Source organism: Macaca mulatta, chromosome 2 (assembly GCF_049350105.2).
Source record: "Macaca mulatta isolate MMU2019108-1 chromosome 2, T2T-MMU8v2.0, whole genome shotgun sequence".
NCBI classification, from domain to species: Eukaryota; Metazoa; Chordata; class Mammalia; order Primates; family Cercopithecidae; genus Macaca; species Macaca mulatta.
This window is the reverse complement of record NC_133407.1, coordinates 154,910,148-154,929,221: the sequence shown is the minus strand read 5'-3', so window position 1 is coordinate 154,929,221 and position 19,074 is coordinate 154,910,148. Positions and strand designations below refer to the sequence as shown.

The 19,074-nt window shown below is 53.0% G+C and overlaps 1 protein-coding gene across 1 annotated transcript; it reads left to right on the top strand.

Annotated features, from left to right (window-relative positions):
• Positions 1 to 15,344: 15,344 nt before the first annotated feature.
• On the top strand, positions 15,345 to 16,970 carry GP9 (glycoprotein IX platelet). Its single transcript, NM_001142313.1, is given in 3 exon segments — positions 15,345 to 15,428; positions 16,066 to 16,191; positions 16,291 to 16,970. A coding segment is annotated over 1 exon segment (534 nt). The 5' UTR covers positions 15,345 to 15,428; positions 16,066 to 16,191; positions 16,291 to 16,303; the 3' UTR covers positions 16,838 to 16,970.
• The last annotated feature ends 2,104 nt before the right edge of the window (positions 16,971 to 19,074 follow it).

Genomic DNA, 19,074 nt, shown 5'->3' with positions numbered 1-19,074 from the left:
GGCAGAGGATGTGCCAGGCTTCTCTGCAGGCGGGGAGGTGGCAGTGGAGCAGGCTCTTTGCCAGCCCCTGCTCAGCGGCAGCAGGGCCCAGCCCTGTCGGAGACGATGGGGAATGAAGGCCCAGGCCACTGGCTCTGCAGCCAGCCGCCCGGAGGACCAGCCAGTCCACCCTTGCCTCAAGGTCCGGGCGGACCCAGTGCAGCAAGGGCCGGCGTGGGTCCGTAGCACCGCGCCCAAGTCCTCCCTGAGTCCACGGGGCAGAGCTGGAGGTGACCGCCTGGGACGAAGGGACGAAACTGGCCGCACAGAGGGGCCTCCAGAGCAGACAACCCGAGCGCCCGTTGCTCAGATGTCCTGGCCTTACTGGAGAGGTGGGGGCTGCAGTCCGCGGTGGTTGGAGGGCGGTTTTTCCTTTCCAGAGGGGTCCTGGAGCGGGAAGTGGCCTCCCTTCCTCTCGGAGGTCGCTGCCGGTTCTCTGAAGTCGCGGTGCGAGAGCACGGAGGCCAGCACCTACCTCCACCGTGCGCCTGATGTCGAAGGCCATCTGCTCGGGCCCGGCCGGGCCCCATCCGCCGCCGCCTCCCCCAGGACTAGGAGCCGCCTATCAACGAGGACCCTGGGGAAGTGGTAAAGCTCTTCCAAGCTGATGCCCGAGCCGGACCTCATGATGAGCGGCAGCGGCTGACCCAGAGCGAGTATGCCGGGAAAAAGCGGGAGAGGGTGAAGCAAAGGCCGGGGCCCCAGTGACGCCCCCTAGTGGAGGGACAGTCTAGAGTGGCGTTGCCCTCTTACTGAGGGAGGGCCCATGGTCGAAGGCCGGAGCACACTCTAGCTCCGGACCTGGGTGACCGGGGCGCACCTCGGCCTTTGCAGGTTTTGAACCCGGTGGTGCCCGACACTGGCATCAGCATTATCTCGCCCGCCTTGCGCGTGAGCTCCAGGGCAGGCCGCGAGCCGGAGTCGCGGGTGCAGGCGCGTCGGGAGCACCGGGGAGGTCTGGCCATCGGGCAGGCAGCCGCGGGAGTCCCCAGGGCTTCCTTGTGCACCTGGGGACGAGGAGCCACTTCCCTCATCAGCCGGCGCTGCGGGACCAGGGGGAGGAGGAGGAGAAGGCGTGGGCGCGGAACCAGGTCCAGCTGCCAGCAGGCCCCGCGCAAACCAGGCGAGGGGCATCCACGTCCAGCGCGCCCTGGGCCAGGAAGAGCACGGCGGGCAGACACGTCCCTTGCCGAGTGTCCCTGAACGGATGCCGGTCCCAGAGGTGGCCACCCCTTGGGGCAGTAGCCACCCTGGATGTGCTCCTCCCAGCAGCCACTGCAGTCTCTGAGGGGCACGTGCTCTTGGGGTTCGGGCTGTATTCTTCGGGTTCGGGCTATATTCCTGGACCCCGGCTCCCGGATCTGCCGCAGTTGGTCCAAGTCGGGCGCCCACTCCGGCATCACCTAGCGCCGCGGGTGCCCCAGCCCCGGGTGCAGGCGCGGGAGCAGCGCAGGGCGGCTCGGGCCGCCAGAGGCCCCGCAGAAGTCAGCGCAGGAGAAGGCGCGAGGCTCCGGGATGCAGGCCACGCCCTGCCCTGCCGCCGCTCACAGGCCTCAGAAGTAGTTCTCCGCGGGGGCGCAGCTCGGTCCACCAGACGCCCTGGGCGGGGACTGGGACCGCGGGGTGTCAAGGCCCAGGCCCTAGAGCTCAGGCCAGCTCCTCACTTCCGCTGGAGCAAATTGTAGCTTTTTTTCTTGTAACGACGTCTTGTCGGGTTGTGGTATTGGGTCATGCTGGCGCCATAGAATGAATTAGAAAACATTCCCTCTGCTTCTATCTCTTGGGCGAGATTGTGGAGAATTAGTATAATTTATTCCTTAATGTTCACAGGTAGAATTCACTAGTGTACTCATCGGGGCCTGTTCTTCCTGTTTTGGAGGATTATTAATTATTAAATTCTCTAATAGAGGCCTATTCAGATTATGTTTCTTTTTTCTTTTTTTTTTTTTGAGACAGCGTCTGGCTCTGTCGCCCAGGCTGGAGTGCAGTGGCGCGATCTCGGCTCACTGCAAGCTCCGCCTCCTGGGTTCACGCCATTCTCCTGTCTCAGCCTCCCAAGTAGCTGGGACTACAGGCGTCTGCCACCACGCCCAGCTAAATTTTTTTTTTGTATTTTTAGTAGACACGTTAGCCAGGATGGTCTCGATCTCCTGACCTTGTGATCCGCCCGCCTCGGCCTCCCACAGTGCTGGGATTACAGGCGTGAGCCACTGCGCTCGGCCAAGCCAATCACTTTTCTACAAACAATGAACGAGTGGAATTTGAAATTCAAATACAATACCATTTATATTAACACCGCCAAATACAAAATACTTAAGTATAAATATTTTAAAATACATGTATAAGCTCTATGTGAGGAAAGCTACAAAACTATTATGAAAGAAATCTAAGAACGAAATCGATGGAGAGAGACTCCGTGTTTAAGAGCAAGAATACTCAATATTGTCAAGATCTCAGTTCTTCCCAGCTTGATCTATAGACTAAATGCTATCCCGATCGAAATTCCAGCAAGTTACTTTGTGGTATTAACAAACTGATTCTGAAGTTTATATGGAGAAGCAAAAAACCCAAAATAGCCAACACAATATTAAAAGAGAAGAACAAAGTTGTAGGACTGACACTACCCAATCTCAAAGCTTATGCTAAAGCTGCAGTAATCAAGACAGTGTGGTATTGGTAAAAGAACAGACAAATAGATCAATGGAATGGAATAGAGAGCCCAGAAATATATCCATAGAAATATAGTCAACTGATGTTTTTACAAAGGAGCAAAGGAAATACAATGGAGAAAATAAATTATTTTCAATGAATGGTGCCACAACAACTGGACATCCAAATAGAAAAAAATAAATTTAGATACAGACCTTACACTCTTTGGAAAAATTAACCCAAGGCCAGGAACAGTGGCTCACGCCTATAATCTCAGCACTTTGGGAGGTTGAGGTGAGTGGATCACCGGAGGTCAGGAGTTCGAGACCAGCCTGGCCAACATGGTGAAACCCTGTCTCTACTAAAAATACAAAAATTAGCCGGGCGTGGTGGCAGGTACCTATTCTCCCAGCTACTCGGGAGGCTGAGGCAGGAGAATCGCTTGAACTCGGAGCGGGGCAGGGGGCGGGGCAGGTGAAGGTTGCACTAAGCCTAGATCACATCACTTCATACCAGCAAAACTCGACCTCAAAAAAAGAAAAGAAATGAGCTACCAAGCCAAGAAAAGACATGTAGGAATCTTAAATGCATATTACTAAGTGAAAGAATTTAATCTTTAAAGGCTAAATATTGTATGGTCCCAACGTATGACATTCTGGAAAAGGCAAAACTATGGAGACAGTAAAAGGATCAGTGGTTGCCAGGGATTAGGAGATGGGGAAGGATGAATGAGGGGGCACAGAAGATTTTTTAAGGCAATGACACCATTCTGTGTGATACCATAATGGTAGATATGTGTCATTAGACATTTGTCTCAACCCATAGAATGTCTGACTCCAAGAGTGGGCCCTCAAACTATGGACATTGGGCAATAATGACATGTCCCTGTAGTTTCATCAGTAATAACACATGCCCCACTCTACTGGGGATGTAACTGATATGGAAGGGTGTGCATGTTGGGGGGCAAGGCATGTATAGGAACTGACTGCACTCAATTTTTGCTGTGAACCTAAAGTAAAGCCTATTTAAAAAGAAAAAAAAAAGAATTGGAGAATGGATACAGGTAGCCTCTTAGCTGTCTCTGCAGTCAGCCTAGTGTCGGAGCGTCCTGGGTCCTCGGAACGTCACTGGTTTGCAGCCTGGGCGGCCTTCCCTTTTGCCCAGTGGGGAGAGGCCGAGACTTCTGTAATTTCAACACCTTGGTGTTGGGTGTGACCTGAGCACCTGCCTGATGCTCTGCCCTGGCCCATAGTTGGCCCACCACTGTCAGCCCGGCATGAGCCTCAGAGTTCAGGAGGGCTTCAGAGGACCAGGGAGCTTCCCTGGAGGAAAACCCGGATCACGAAATCAAAGGCAGCATCAACATTTGTGACTCAGAGACCAGGCATGGGGCTTCTCCCACATCCACGTTTACTGCTGGGGACACTGATGAGGACTCATGCTCACAGTCACACAGCACAATAGCAGACCCAGGACTCAAAGCTCAGCCCGACCCATCCAAGCCCACACTCAAAACCACTCGACAAGTCTGCACCTCAAAACCACTCGACAAGGCTGCACCATGATCAGCAGGCAGGGCCTGTGCTGAGTGCCAAGCCTGGAGGCCACGGAAAGAAAGGGGGCAAGAAGGTGCAATTTCACAGAAAAATAGAGGTACACCTTTGTTGGTTGAGCTGAAGGCTGAGACAGTGTCTCAAGGGAGCAAAATGGTTGTGTGTCAGGAATTGGTGGGTTCTTGGTCTCACTGACCAAGAATGAAGCTGTGGACCCTCGCGGTGAGTGCTACAGTTCTTAAAGACCGTGTGTCCACAGTTTCTTCCTTCAGAGGTTCAGATGTGTCCGGAGATTCTTCCTTCTGGTGGATTCATTGTCTCGATGTCAGAAGTGAAGCTGCAGACCTTCACAGGGAGTGTTACAGCTCTTAAAGATAGTGTGGACCCAACGTGTGAGCAACAGCAAGATTTACTATAAAGAGTGAAATAATAAAGCTTCCAAGGTGTGGAAGGGGACCCAATCAGATTGCCACTACTGACTTGGGCAGCCTGCTTTTATTCTTTTATCTGACCCTACCCACATCCTGCTGATTGGTCCATTTTACAGAGAGCTGATTGGACTGTTTTGACAGGGTGCTGATTGGTGTGTTTACAATCCTTTAGCTAGACACAGAGTGCTAGACAGAAAAGTTATCCAAGTCCCCACTAGGTTAGCTAGATACAGAGTGCTGATTGGTGTATTTATAATCCCTTAGCTAGACATAAAGGTTCTCCAAGTCCCCACTAGACTCAGGAGCCTAGCTGGCTTCACCTAGTGGATCCTGCACCAGTAGCTGCAGGCGGAGCTGCCTGGCAGTCCTGAGCCGCGCCCGCACTCCTCAGCTCTTGGGCGGTCCATGGGAGGGGGCGCCAGGGAGCAGGGGGCGGCGGCCGTCGGGGAGGCTTGGGCCGTGCAGGAGTCCACCGAGGAGGGGGGGCCTCGGACATGGCGGGCTGCAGGTCCCGAGCTCTGCCCCGCGGGGAGGCGGCTTAGGCTCGAGCATGGTGCATGCAGGCCAGCAGTGCTGGGTGACCCGGGGCAACCTCTGCAGCTGCTGGTCCGGGTGCTAAGGCCGGTCACTGCCCTGGGCTGGCGGTGCCTGCCGCCGCTCCGTGTGCGGGGCCTGCCGGGCCCGCGCCCGCGCCCGCAGGAACTCGGTTCCCGCCCGCACCTCTCCCTCCACACCTCCCTGCAAGCAGAGGGAGGCCGCTCTGGCCTCAGCCAGCCCAGAGAGGGGCTCCCACAGTGCAGTGGCGGGCTGAAAGGCTCTTCAAGCCGCCACAGTGGATGCCGAGGCCAAGGAGGCGCCGAGAGTGAGGGCTGCTAGCACATTGTCACCTCTCAGTGGCACCCAGGGAGCTGCAACCATGGGAAACATGGGGTCTCCTTTGGCCAGAAACGGAGTAAGCAAACAATTCCTAAGAAACCTTCACCGGCCGGGCGCAGTGGCTCAAGCCTGTAATCCCAGCACTTTGGGAGGCCGAGGCGGGCGGATCACGAGGTCAGGAGATCGAGACCATCCTGGCTAACACGGTGAAACCCCGTCGCTACTAAAAAAATACAAAAAACTAGCCGGGCGAGGTGGCGGGCGCGTGTAGTCCCAGCTACTCAGGAGGCTGAGGCAGGAGAATGGCGTGAACCCGGGAGGTGGAGCTTGCAGTGAGCCGAGATCCGGCCACCGCACTCCAGCCTGGGCGACAGAGTGAGACTCTGTCTCAAAAAAAAAAAAAAAGAAAAGAAAGAAACCTTCACCAAAAAAAGAACCTCCCCTGATATTTGGGTCCAAGAAACAGTCACAATTCTGACCTAAAAGGTTCCTGGCCAGGAGTGGTGGCTCATGCTTGTAATCCCAGCACTTTAGGAGGCCAAAGCAGGCAGATCACTTGAGGCCAGGAGTTCGAGACCAGCCTGGCCAACATGTCAAAACCCTGTGTCTACTAAAACTATGAAAATTAGCTGGGTGTGATGGCACACACCTGTAGTCCCAGCTGGCTGAGAGACTGAGGCATGAGAATCGCTTGTACCCAGGAGGCCGAGGCTTCAGTGAGCCAAAATCCCACCACTGCACTCCAGCCTGGGTGACAGAATGAGACTCTGCCTCAAAAAAAAAGAAGAAAAAAAAAAGGTTCCTGTAACTTGAGGGTCCTAGGGGCTACTAGTAACTAATTAATCTCTTGATTGATGCCTCTCCATAAAGGTTAGAGCTTTATTTTCTGATAGAAGCCTTGCAGTTACTTGAATTTGAAAATTTCCTGTTAAGATATATGCACAAAATATTTGATACTCTTCCTTCAAGATGGGAAGCCTACCTGTGAGCCCAGGAGCTCAAGATTACAGTGAGCCATGATTGCACCACTGCACTCCAGTGTGGGCAACAGAGCAAAACCTTGTCTCTTAAAAAAAAAAATCGTAAAGGCTCATTAACACTTTTCCCTTTGAAAGTGAGCTAGATAAACTTTATAACTCACTAATAGACTGTGGCAGAGTTGCTGGTGCAGCTTCTGAGACCAGGTCATAAGGGGCCTGGCAGCTCCCTCCTTGCTCTCCGTCATATCCCTTGCTCCAGGGGAAGCTAGCTGCCCTGTGCAGAGAGCCACACAGAGAGTCACCGAAGTCTCCTGTCAATGGCCAGCAAGGAACTGAGGCCTCCTGCCAACAGCCATGACTCACATCTCAAAAGCGTCTCCTCCAGCCATGGCCAAGTCCTCTGATGCTGGTCTCACTGGGCTGAGATCTTGACTGCAACAGCCAGAACCACCCAGCTAAGCCACTTCCAAGTTCTGACCCACAGAAACATGTGAGATAATAAGTAAATAAATGTTATTGTTGGGCTGGGCATGGTGGCTCACACCTGTAATCCTAGTGCTTTGGGAGGCTAAGGCAGGAAGATTGCTTGAGCTCAGGAGTTTGAGAACAGCTCAACCTAGAGAGACCCCATCTCCAACAACAATAACAACAACAAATTAGCTGGCTGTGGCAGTGCATGCCTGTGACCCCAGCTACCTGGGAGGCTGAGGTAGGAGGATCTCAAGCCCAAGGGTTCCAGGCTGCAGTGAGCTAGGATCTCACCACTGCACTCCAACCTGGGTGACAGACTGAGACCACGTCTCTAAAAAATTTAAAATAAATAAATAATTAAAATTAAAAATGTTATTGTTTGAAGCTGCTAGTTTTGGGGGATGGTTTGTCATGGAGCAGTAATAACAAATTTCCTAACAGAGACTTACGCTCCATCAGCGCATAGGGGCTATGCACATGTGTCTGTGGCAGATTCTCGCAGTCCTCCACGCTACCCACTGTGCTGTCACAGGGAGCGCTGTGGCAGGCATGTAGGTTTACCAGTAACCATTGAGTCCTGACAATAATCACTGGCCGGTTGAAAAGAGTACAAGGGTCCCCAGGCACAGAGCCAGCTGAAGGAGCGCTCATGGATGCAGAGATACGGGGGTCGGGGGAGTACATACTTGTTCAGGCCCTGGGGTGGGGATGAGGGGTTCGGGTGAAAGGGACCAGATAGTCAAAAGGCAAGGAGGTGCTGGGAGGGGCGCCACTTGCAGCCCAGGCTCCAAGTCCCCCATGCATGCCTATTGTCCCATCAGACTTCACTTACAAAATACAAATTTAAAGATAAAATTGTTATGAATTTCAAGACAGCAGCTACAGAGCTTACAACCCCAGGCACAGGGCCCTTCTGAGCAGGAAGTCCTCTGCAGCTACCCCAGCCCCATGCCACAAAGCCAGGTCTAGATGCACAGAGAGGTAGAGAGGGGCAGTTATCCTACAAGGTTTCAAAAAATAGGAGAATCAAATATTTATGAATAGACTTCACATCTTCCACTCTCCTTTGGCCTTTTTTCTATAAGAGATTCTTTGGGATTGTTCAAATGGACTGCAACACATTAAGAATGTTTTCTAGGAAATTCTAACTAATGTCCTCTCTCTCACCTTCTGGCAAAAAAAAGAATATCATTCCATTGACCCTAATTTGCACTCCTAACAGCAAAAAATGTCCTGTAATTTCACACTATTTCCACTAGGTGGCGAATGCTGTCCCTGAGAGGAAAAATGAATGGTAAATCCAAAGTGCCCCCAAGCAGGAGCTCTGGGAGTCCAAGTTTAACTTCTCTGAATGAACCCCTGCCCCCCACTCACAGCCCCTGCCGTGGGTATTTACCACATCTTCCCATTATCTGTGCTATTGCCTATGTTAAAACACACACACACACACACACACACACACATTTAGAAAAAGAGAAGACTTTATTTCCTGTAAAACATTCCAGCCTGCAAGGTGGCCATCTGCAGGCTGGGAAGTGTGCCAATGGCCAAGCACTTTGAAAGAGGAGGGGTTGGGGCAGGAGCTTTATGCTGACCAGTCTGGCTAGACATACGTATTCAACAGGCTACAGGAGGAGCTATGAATATTCATGAAGGCACTGTGCCTCCTCTCTGTAATCCAGCGGAGGCTGAGGCAGGAGGATTGCTTCAGCCCAGGAGTTAGAGACCAGTCTGAGCAACATAGTGAGATTCCATCTCTACAAAAAATACAAAATTAGCTGGGGTAATGGCACGTGCCTGTGGTCCCAGCTACTCAGGAGGCTGAGGTGGGAGGATCACTTGAACCAAGGAGGTTGAGGCTGCAGTGAGCCACGACTGAGTCACTGTACTCTAGCCTGGGTGAGAGAGCCTGTCTCAAAAACAAACAAAAGAATAGTTATGGCCAGGCGCAGTGGCTCACGCCTGTAATCCCAGCACTTTGGGAGGCAGAGGTGGACGGATCACAAGTTCCGGAGTTCAAGACCAGCCTGGCCAACATGGTGAAACCCCATCTACTAAAAATACAAAAATTAGCTGGGTGTGGTGGCACATGCCTGTAGTCCCAGCTACTTGGGAGGCTGAGACAGAAGAATTGCTTGAACCCGGGAGGCGGATGTTGCAGTGAGCCAAGATCACGTCATTGCACTCCAGCCTGGCGACAGAGCGAGACTCCGTCTCAAAAAAAAAAAAAAAAGGAATAGTCATTAAGGTGTTTCTAACACATTCATATTGAACAAACATGCATGTAACATATGACCCATGTTTGCTCTGAGATGGAAACTGAACATGTAAATGTATTACAGTTAGGCCCTATACGTCAAAAGGCTTTTCAGGACACAAACACACTCTGTGTGCAACCTCTGTAAACAGGCTGGGGCAGACCATGGTCGGTGGTCTTCTTATCTGGAGAAAGTTATTGAAATCAGTCTCTTGTCCAATCAAAGCTGCAGTTATGGCTGGTGGAACAGGAGTTGGGGGTCAGTTAGTCACATCTGGTGGAACTGCAAATTGTTTCAGTATTGCTTATCTCAAGGCCAGTGCTTGTTTAGCTGCTAGAGAAAAAGAAAAGCCTTGTGGCAGTGAGAACAGAGTTCATTCTTTTAAGTGTGGGGTGCCTGACTTAACCCTTGCCTGGCATGGCCTTAGGTCCTGTTTATAATTCAGCATCTTATTTGCCACAAAGAGTCCGTCACGTCAGTCTTACTATCTCTATTTTGTCTTACTATCTCTATTTTAACGGTAATGCTGGTCAGTTGTTGTGTCTGAACCACAAAAAGGAGGGGGTGTAACGAAGTTTCTGACCTCCTATCCTGTTGTGGCTGGGAGCTCAGTTTTAAAGTTTTTCTGGGGTCCCGTTGGCCATAAAGGGGTCCATTCAGTTTGCTGGGGGCTTATAATTTTATTTTTAGTTTACACTTAAAATTTTTCTTAGAATCAGTTCTCTTTTTAAATGTACATAAATGTATTTTAAGAAAGTTTATATGCTCAAATTTAATTGAGAAACCAGTCTCACCTGTCACACACACAAACTAACATCACAGTAAGTTCATAGCAAATAAAGCATCATCATTCATTTCTGACCAGATACAGCTGCCGAGCTGAAGGGCCAGACATCAAGGCTGAGAGGCAGGTAGAAGTCCCATGGTTAGGGCTGTCAGCTGGGGAGGGGTGTCTCTGTGCCAAGCCAGACTGTATTTAATCCTTTTAATCACAAGAGACAAAAATCCTCAGACGCAAGAGGGTATGTCAAAGGGTGTCAGGCCCCCCTTTCTTTTCTTTCTTTCTTTCTTTTTCTTTTTTTTTTTTTTCAAGATGGAGTCTTGCTCTGTTGCCCAGGCTGGAGTGCAGTGGTACAATCTCAGCTCACTGCAACCTGTGTCTCCCGGGTTCAAGCGATTCTCCTTCTCAGCCTCCCGAGTAGCTGGGATTACAGGTGCACGCCATCAAGCCCAGCTAAATTTTGTATTTTTAGTAGAGAGGGGTTTTCACCATGTTGGCCAGGCTGGTCTTGAACTCCTGGCCTCAAGTGATCTGCCCACCTCAGCCTCCCAAAGTGCTAGGATTACAGGCGTGAGCCACCACGCCTGGCTATCAGGCCCCCCTTTCTTCCCTGACAGTGTGCCAGTGGCCCCTGCCCATGGTGACTTCCACAGTGCCTGCTGTGGCCAGACCCCCAGCAAAGCACCTGCCAGGCTTATCTTACTCCTTCCTCACAGCAGTCAGGGAGGTGGGGTCTTTGACTTTCCCCATTCTGCAGATGAAGAAACTGAGGCAGAGATAGGCTGCGACTATTGCCCAAGGTCACAGAGCAAGTAAATAGCAAAATCACGTTTCAGAGCAAGGCAGGCTGCTCCACAGGCTGGCTCAGAACAGCCGGGGTGATGGAGACCTGCATCTGCAAAGATCCAGCAAGCAGAGGCTCTGCTCCAAGGGGGCCCAGCAGCGGCAGACAGGGTTACCCATTTCCTCCTGGTCGCCCACGTGCTAAAAATGCTACCTAATAATCACCGCCTCTCGATCCCCTCTGCTTCCCATGAGAAGGAAAATTTGTCTTGGGGGATATTGAAAGATCCCAGCCTCCAAAGTAAGTTTGCCTAAGCAGTTTCCTTTATAATACAATTACCAAACAGAGGCTGTTTCCTTCAGCTCAGGGGACAAGAAAGGAGTGGCTCTCTCCCTCATGTTTCTCGTTATTTGTGTCATAGGCATGTATCACCTGAAATTGCCTGAGAGGCTCAACCAAATTTTAGTCACAAGATCTGCGAACGCTTCCCTAGTGGGTGCTGAGGTTCTCCAAGGAGCCGCTGGGCCCATGTGCAGACAGATAAGCAAATGGCTGGGTGAGTGCATGGGGGAGGGCTTCCTGTAAGAGGTCATGCTCCTGGTGAATCTTAAAGGATGCAGCGTGCCAGGCAGAAATTCCACAGGGCTCCAGAAAGAGGGCAGGGCAGAGGCAAAAGCACAGAGACAAAAGTCTGCATGTGGGTGGGGAGTGAGGGACATAGCTAGCCTACCACGAAGCTTCAGATCAGGAAGAGATGACAGGTGAGGCTGGACAGGGTGGCAGAGGGTATCCTGAAGACAGCGGGGAACCATGAAAGACATGGAGCAGGGGCTTGGTGAGATTAAATCTGTATAGCAGAGGCAGAGGCCGGCATCAAGGAGACAACAGTCCTGACAAGACACAGATAAGACCAGCACTAGAGAAGAGACGGCCAGCAAGGCCGACGAGTATGTATTACATAATGCCCATGGGCCAGGCAGAGGTGCTGGGGAGGTAAGAGTTAATGGGACAGAGTCTCTGCCCTCTTGACTCTCACATCAATGGGAGGAGACATTTAATAAACACATAAAAATAAGATCATTTCAGATCCTGATCAATGCTAAGGAAAATATGAAATGGAGTATTTTGGTACAGAAGGATGGAGCTCTGCCTTGGCGAGGGAGGCCTTTGAGGAGGGGTCATCTGAATTGAGATGAGAATGATGATCAGGAGGAAGCCATCTGAATTGAGATGAGAATGATGATCAGGAGGATGATGATCAGGTGGGGCTCTGGGGGAAGGGCACTCCAGGCAGAGGGAACAGCAAGTGCAAAGGCCCTGAGGCAGGAAAGTGCTGGAGTGTTTGAGCAACAGAAAGAAAATCGGTGTGGCTGGACATTGATGAGCAAAGTAGAGAGTGGGTGATGGGGTCAAGAAACAGATAGGGGCCAAGCTACAGCGGGGCCTGTAGCTTCCTGACCACAGGGGCACGGGCTTTCTTTTATTTGCGACGGGAAGCCAAGAAGGCTAATGAAGACCAGAGCAGTAGCAGCACAGGGATAAGTGGTTAAGTTCTGAATAGATCCTGGTGGCTGAAATGACAGGAATTACTGATGGGTTGGACAGGAAGGAGAAGTGACTCTTCAGAGGAGTTTTATGGAAGAGAGAAGCAGAAAAATTAAGGCAGGATTTTTCAAAAGGGCAGTATTATAGGCTGCTTTTTTTGTTTTTTTGTTTTTTTTTTTTGTTTTTTTTTGAGATGGAGTTTTGTTCTTGTTACCCAGTCTGGAGTGCAATGGCGCGATCTTGGCTGACCACAGCCTCTGCTTCCTGAGTTCAAGTGATTCTCCTGCCTCCACCTCCCAAGTAGCTGGGATTACAGGCATGCGTCACCACCCCCAGCTAATTTTATATTTTTAGTAGAGACAGTGTTTCTCCATGTTGGTCAGGCTGGTCTCGAACCCCCAACCTAAAGTGATCCGCCCACCTCAGCATCCCAAAGTGCTGGGATTACAGGCGTGAGCCACCACGCCCAGCCTGGCTGCTCCTAACCTGATGGAATGACCCAGTGAAGGAGAAACTGATGATGCAGAGGAAGGGGCACCTGATGGGGCAATGTCCTGGAATGGTGAAGAGGGGAGAACTCAGAGCACGAGAGCGGGGCTTGGCCTTCGCCTTGGTTCCTGTTGCTGCTGTCACAAGAGGCTTCATACATCACACATTTATTTTCTCACTCTTCATCACGCAGCTCCTGTGGGCTCTTTTCTTCCAGCCCTCCTGAGGTAGATCAGCAGGACCTGTTTTCTGAGCACCTGTCAGGACCCCTGGTCACCATCCTGCTGACGGCAGCAGGATCTGGTTGAAACAAGGTGTAGTGAAGAAGCTGGCAGAAACCAGAAACCAGCAGATGGGGACAAAAGCAACCACTAGTTGTCCTCACTGCTCTCTAACATAGACATCCCCTACCCACACCATGGTAGTTTACAAATGCCATGGCAACATGCCATGGCAACAACCTGAAAGTTACGGGGTTCTGGAAACGCACCACCCCTTTTCTAGAAAGTTCTAAATAACCTGCCCCTTAAATTACATGTAATGAATATAAAGCGGCTTTCTTCACCACTGGCTCTTTGACTTCTATCCTGGCCCAAGCCAAGAGCCCTCAGCGGCTAAGCCCTGTTGTGGGGGCTCACCTGCCCTGCATCACTTGTAGGTGGAAATCAAGGTGATGCAGGGCAGGTGAGCCCCCACAACAGGGCTCACCTGGCAGGGCTGCATTCCTCTCTGGAGGCTCTGGGAGAATCCACTCGCAGGCTCATCCAGGCTGTTCGCAGATCCAGTTCCTGCATTATCCTGTCCCTCTTGGACAGATGGGAGTGTATTTACCCATATGGGTAAGTACACATGGGAAAAAAAGACAGTCTTGCCTGATGTTGGGATGGGGGGGAAATTTTTATTTTCTTCTTCCTGTTCATCTGAATATTCTAATTTCCCACAATGAAAATCACTTATTTATTATTTATGTAGTTTTTTAAATTCACGAATTGATGTAGTTTTTCGTTTTAAGTTGTACATGCTGAAAATAAGGAAATCTCAGAGGCTCAAGAGGAAGGAGGGCACGGGCCCCACCAGCCCTACTCAGGACACCTGGCCTGGCGGCTTCAGCGCCCCCACTCACTCCAGAACCCCTTACCCACCTGCATGGGGCTCAATGGTGAATGTGTGCAGGGCAGAGGAGGCGGAACATGCCAGGGCTCCATGGGGAGGGAAGGCCCTGACAGGCTGAGGCTCCTCTCCAGGGTCCAGGCTCCAGTCAGAGTCCCCACTGAGCACACACCAGGGGACCCCCAGGAGCAACCAGGCCGCCAAGCAGGTGTGACTTCAGTGGGGGAACAGCACCTTCTCCACCCTTCTCTGAGCCCAGGATCAGTGGGTGGGGGAAGCAGAGCTAGGGCCTGGCGGCCTCTCAGGGCCTCCCAGGAGGGTGAACACCCAACTCCTGCCCCAAGAGCAGAACTGGGGGCGGGGGAGAGAACAGGAGGCCTCCCGGGGAAGGACTCAGCCTGCTTGGCCATGCAGGAGGAGGGAGGCTGGCCTGAGAAGGGTTTGGGACCAAAATAAGAACAGACACCCCCCCCGCTGTAGGGCCGAGGAATATTCCCGAGGGTCCAGCGTGTCAATGAAGTGCATTTAAAACTTCCGTCAGCCTTTTGTCCTTGGCTTTTCCTGCCAGGCTTCTGTAACTTCTGTGTTTTGACCTTATTTTATTTATTTATTAATACGGAGTCTCACTTTGTCGCCCAGGCTGGAGTGCAGTGGTATAGTCTCAGCTCACTGCAACCTCTGCCTCCCGGGTTCAAGCAATTCTCCATCCCAAACTACATTTATGTTTTATAGGAAGCTTTATGTCACTAGCATAAATGGAAAATGGTGTCCCTCCCCTAAGTAGAATGTGCTCTAGAAGGAAATGTACTGCAAATGTTCAAACCATAGGCCAAAATTCTAGCTAGAGACTCACGCTTGGTAGAAGCTCTGCTTCCCAGGCCTGCAGCTGTTTGTCAGAAAGAGGGATGGGGAAGCGCTAGGCAGGAGCTAAAAACCATGGCACCAAGAAGAGAGGGGAGAGTTAAAAATGAAGTCACTCTCCCCACCATGGTGTTCTCAGCCAGTGAGAGCTGCCCAGCCCATACCTCTGTGAGGCAGGCAGGACGGGGTCACTGCTCCCACTTTACAGATGAGGAAAACTGAGGTTCAGAGAAACATCTAGCATAGCCACGTTTCTCGGGGGTCTCCTAGTTCTCCACCTTCTGGGAGCAGGCGAGGGGCCACCTCAGTCCTCCACAGACCCGATCCCAAAGCCGGTCGCAGCACTGGCGGCACAGTGGGACACCCTTCATAAACCGGGGTTGAGATGTGGTTCTGTGCCCAAGGCGCGGGCCCCTGAGGGCCTCCAGCCTCTGGAAATAGGCCCCACGGCTGCACTGGGGGGATAAGCCAGGCTATTTTCATCACTTCCTTCCACCCGCTTCCGCAGGGGGCACCTCAGCTGCATCCCATAGAGTTGCCACCCAGACCTCAGCAAGGACCTTTCAGGCCACGCGGGAGTGCCCAACCGAAGGCTTCACAGGTAAGTAGCCCTCTGTATTACCCAACATGGCCTCCCACAGGGAGAGAGGAGGTCAACTCCTGTCCCCTTAACAAGACAGGGTTGGGTGGGACATTCTCTCTGAGACATCATCTCCTTGGCTGCGTCAAGATTAATGAGTTGATTTGACACTTATTCACTGGAAACCTGCTGTGGGTGGGGGGAGCTCTGCTTGTGGAGGGGAAACGCCTGTGGGGAAGAACCAAACAGAGGGCCACGGTTCCTGAGACCTGAGTGTGAGTCTGGCCTCTGACACCACACCAGGTGGCCCTGGGCACGTTGCTTTCCCTCTGTGGGCCTCAGTTTCCCCAAGTCAGTGTTAGCCCAGATGAGTGACTTTCCAAATGGGGCCCCACTGGGTTCCCCTCCCTGCTCCAGTCAGTGTCCCCATCCCACTGTCTTCTGCATCTGGGAATCAAGTAACAGCTCACTTAGCTGGCGGGGGCGCAGCCTGGAGGCCCCTCCAAGGCTCTTTCCTAGTCTCTGGGGTCTGTGGTCCTGGGCTGGGACTCATTTAGCAGCCATCTGCTCCTCTCATCCCCAAGTAGGGGATGGGGTCTCTGCTAGGGGCCAGGAAGTCCCTTCCCCTTCCCAAAAACAAATTTACCCCAATCCACAGCTGCCCGCACCACCCTGCCTTCAACGGTGTCCAGAGAGGGTCAGCCAGGCCTGGGTTGGGCACGCTGTACCTTCCCCAGTCACCAGCCTGTTTCCCGGAGGAGAAGGCTGAGACCCGAGAAGGGAGGTGAGTGCGCCATGTCAGGCTCCACTGCATCCCCGGTGCTTGCCATCCCTGAGGATGGGTCAGCTGCCAGGCCCTCCCTCACAGCTCCTCTCTCTGCAGCCCAGCCTGTCCCATGCCTGCCTGGGAAGCCCTGTTCCTGCTCTGGGCCACAGCAGAGGCCACCAAGGACTGCCCTATCCCATGCACCTGCCGCGCCCTGGAAACCATGGGGCTGTGGGTGGACTGCAGGGGCCGCGGGCTCACGGCCCTGCCTACCCTGCCAGCCCGCACCCGCCACCTCCTGCTGGCCAACAACAGCCTTCAGTCCGTGCCCCCGGGAGCCTTCGACCACCTGCCCCAGCTGCAGACCCTCGATGTGACGCAGAACCCGTGGCACTGTGACTGCAGCCTCACCTATCTGCGCCTCTGGCTGGAGGACCGCACACCCGAGGCCCTGCTGCAGGTCCGCTGCGCCAGCCCCAGCCTCGCTGCCCATGGCCCGCTGGGCCAGCTGACAGGCTACCAGCTGGGCAGCTGCGGCTGGCAGCTGCAGGCGTCCTGGGTGCGCTCAGGGGTCTTGTGGGATGTGGCACTGGTCGCCGTGGCTGCGCTGGGCCTGGCTCTTCTGGCTGGCCTGCTGTGTGCCACCACTGAGGCCCTGGATTGAGCCAGGCCCCCAGAACCCCTGGTCCCAGGCCAGGGGGCCAATCCCTGAGGCAGGTCCCCAGACTCCACCAAGCCTGGTCAGCCCAAACCACTAGAAGCCCAAAATAAACTGGCAGCTTGGCTGTTTTATATAAGCTCAGAGATCTTTTTTCCCCTGTCGGCACTTGAGTCTGTCTCCTTCTGAAAACCTGGCTCCATTTTGTCATAACCAGACATCAATTGGGGCTTCCCTGTTCCTCAAGTTGTTAGTAAAATGGACTGCCCACCTCCCCCACCTTTCACCCTTAATTACACAGTCTCTGGACATCCCAAGCCAGGACCTGGGACTCTGGGTCTCATGGCCTCAGCCGTCTGCTTCTGGTGTGGGTCACCCTGGACAGCCCAGGCCAGCTTCGCACTGGGGCCCAGCCCTCACCACATTCCCCAGAAATCTCGCTCTCCCAGCACAGTAGTGAGCAGAGCAGGGTGTCCCAAAGGCCCCTGGAGGGAGGAGAGGAGGGTTTCCGTCCCCATGACAGAAATGGCTTGGTGGGCCCTTTTCTGTCGCAGCCTCCGACCACTCCACCTTGGCCATGAGGCTGCTGGGGCTCACCTGGCCCCGTCCTCTCCTCTGTCTTCTCTCTCCTTTTTTTCCTGTCTACTCTTCTCCAGAAACAAGACAAATCCCTCTCTCATGGAAGACAAGCTCCTACAGGGCTAACATCTGCACCTCCAAACCCTGGGGCCCCCTCCTACCCCAAGCCCTGATCACCAAATCCTTCAAACAAGGCAGCTCTGCCCTTCTGAGGAATCCTGGTGCCACATGTTAAAATCATAAACTTTTCTCCACCACATGAGGTAACATTTATGGGCCTGTTACTGGCCAAGCCAAATCCAAATATAATTACACTGGGACTCCACCCCTCGAGGGGCTGCATGTATATGTAACCAGCAGACCAGCTTGGGTGGGCCTGTGGGTCGGAAGATTCCACCAGGTAGCCCAAGTAGGTTTAGAGTGCAGCTGGAGGGCACTGACTGACAGAGCTCAGGTCGGAGCAGGAACCCCAAACTCGGAGGTGGGGGCCAGTAAGGAGTGGTAGGGAATGTGGCAAACCAGGGAGCCTGTGTTCCATCCAGAGGGGCTCAGCCGACTGCTACCATGTAGAGATGGGGGCCCAGGTGCCAGGCGTCCCGTTCTTCCAGAGAGGTCAGAAAGCTAGATTGTTATGTGAACTCTCTGAAGTCTTTAAGTGTTGGCAACTAAATAAGAAATTTTAGGAAATACATAGGCAGGACAAATAGAACATCAGCCAACTGGATCAGGCTGAGCCTGCGATTTCCGCTGTGACACGGCTGCCTAAGAACAATCGTAAAAGCTGGCATCTAGGCCAGGCGCGGTGGCTCACGCCTGTAATCCCAGCACTTTGGGAGGCCGAGGCGGGCGGATCACGAGGTCAGGAGATCGAGACCATCCTGGCTAACACGGTGAAACCCCGTCTCTACTAAAAATACAAAAAACTAGCCGGGCGCGGTGGCGGGCGCCTGTAGTCCCAGCTACTCGGGAGGCTGAGGCAGGAGAATGGCGTAAACCCGGGAGGCGGAGCTTGCAGTGAGCTGAGATCCGGTCACTGCACTCCAGCCTGGGTGACAGAGCAAGACTCCGTCTCAAAAAAAAAAAAAAAAAAAAAAAAAAAAGCTGGCATCTGCTCCTTGGGCACCAGGTGTGTTCAAGGCTTGCGTGCAGCACCTCCCATGGGTCACTCTCGGGTTTCCCTGTGGGAGCCTGTAGGGAGGGAGCTGTTGTGTGACCTGCTGCTTGGAGGAGGGTGCAGGCCCAAGGTTACCTGCTTATTCTCTTTCACACGTGCTCCCTCGAAAGCTTCCAGGCCTGTGGGGGACCCTGGAACTAAGGCCCTTCAGTCCCCAACCCCCGACACGGGGTGCTACACAGATCCCCCTCCTTCGGTGCCTTCCTGAGGCCATGTGTACCCACCAGCGATTCCAGGCCCCTGTCCTGCTCGGTCCAGCAGGAAGCTGCAGGCTGCCTGGGCAACAAGTCCTCTGTGGGTGGGGAGGGTGGAGGCCTCTGAGGCCAGGCAGGGACTTCCCAAGGTGGATGGCTGGCCACACAAGCACCCTAGGAGATGGTGACTCCCTGGAAGGTCACTGTCTGCCTTCGCCAGTTTTTGCTGCTTCAACCAAATGCCAGTCTGGGTACTGTAAAAACAGTGAATATTTATTTCTCATGGTTCTGAAGCC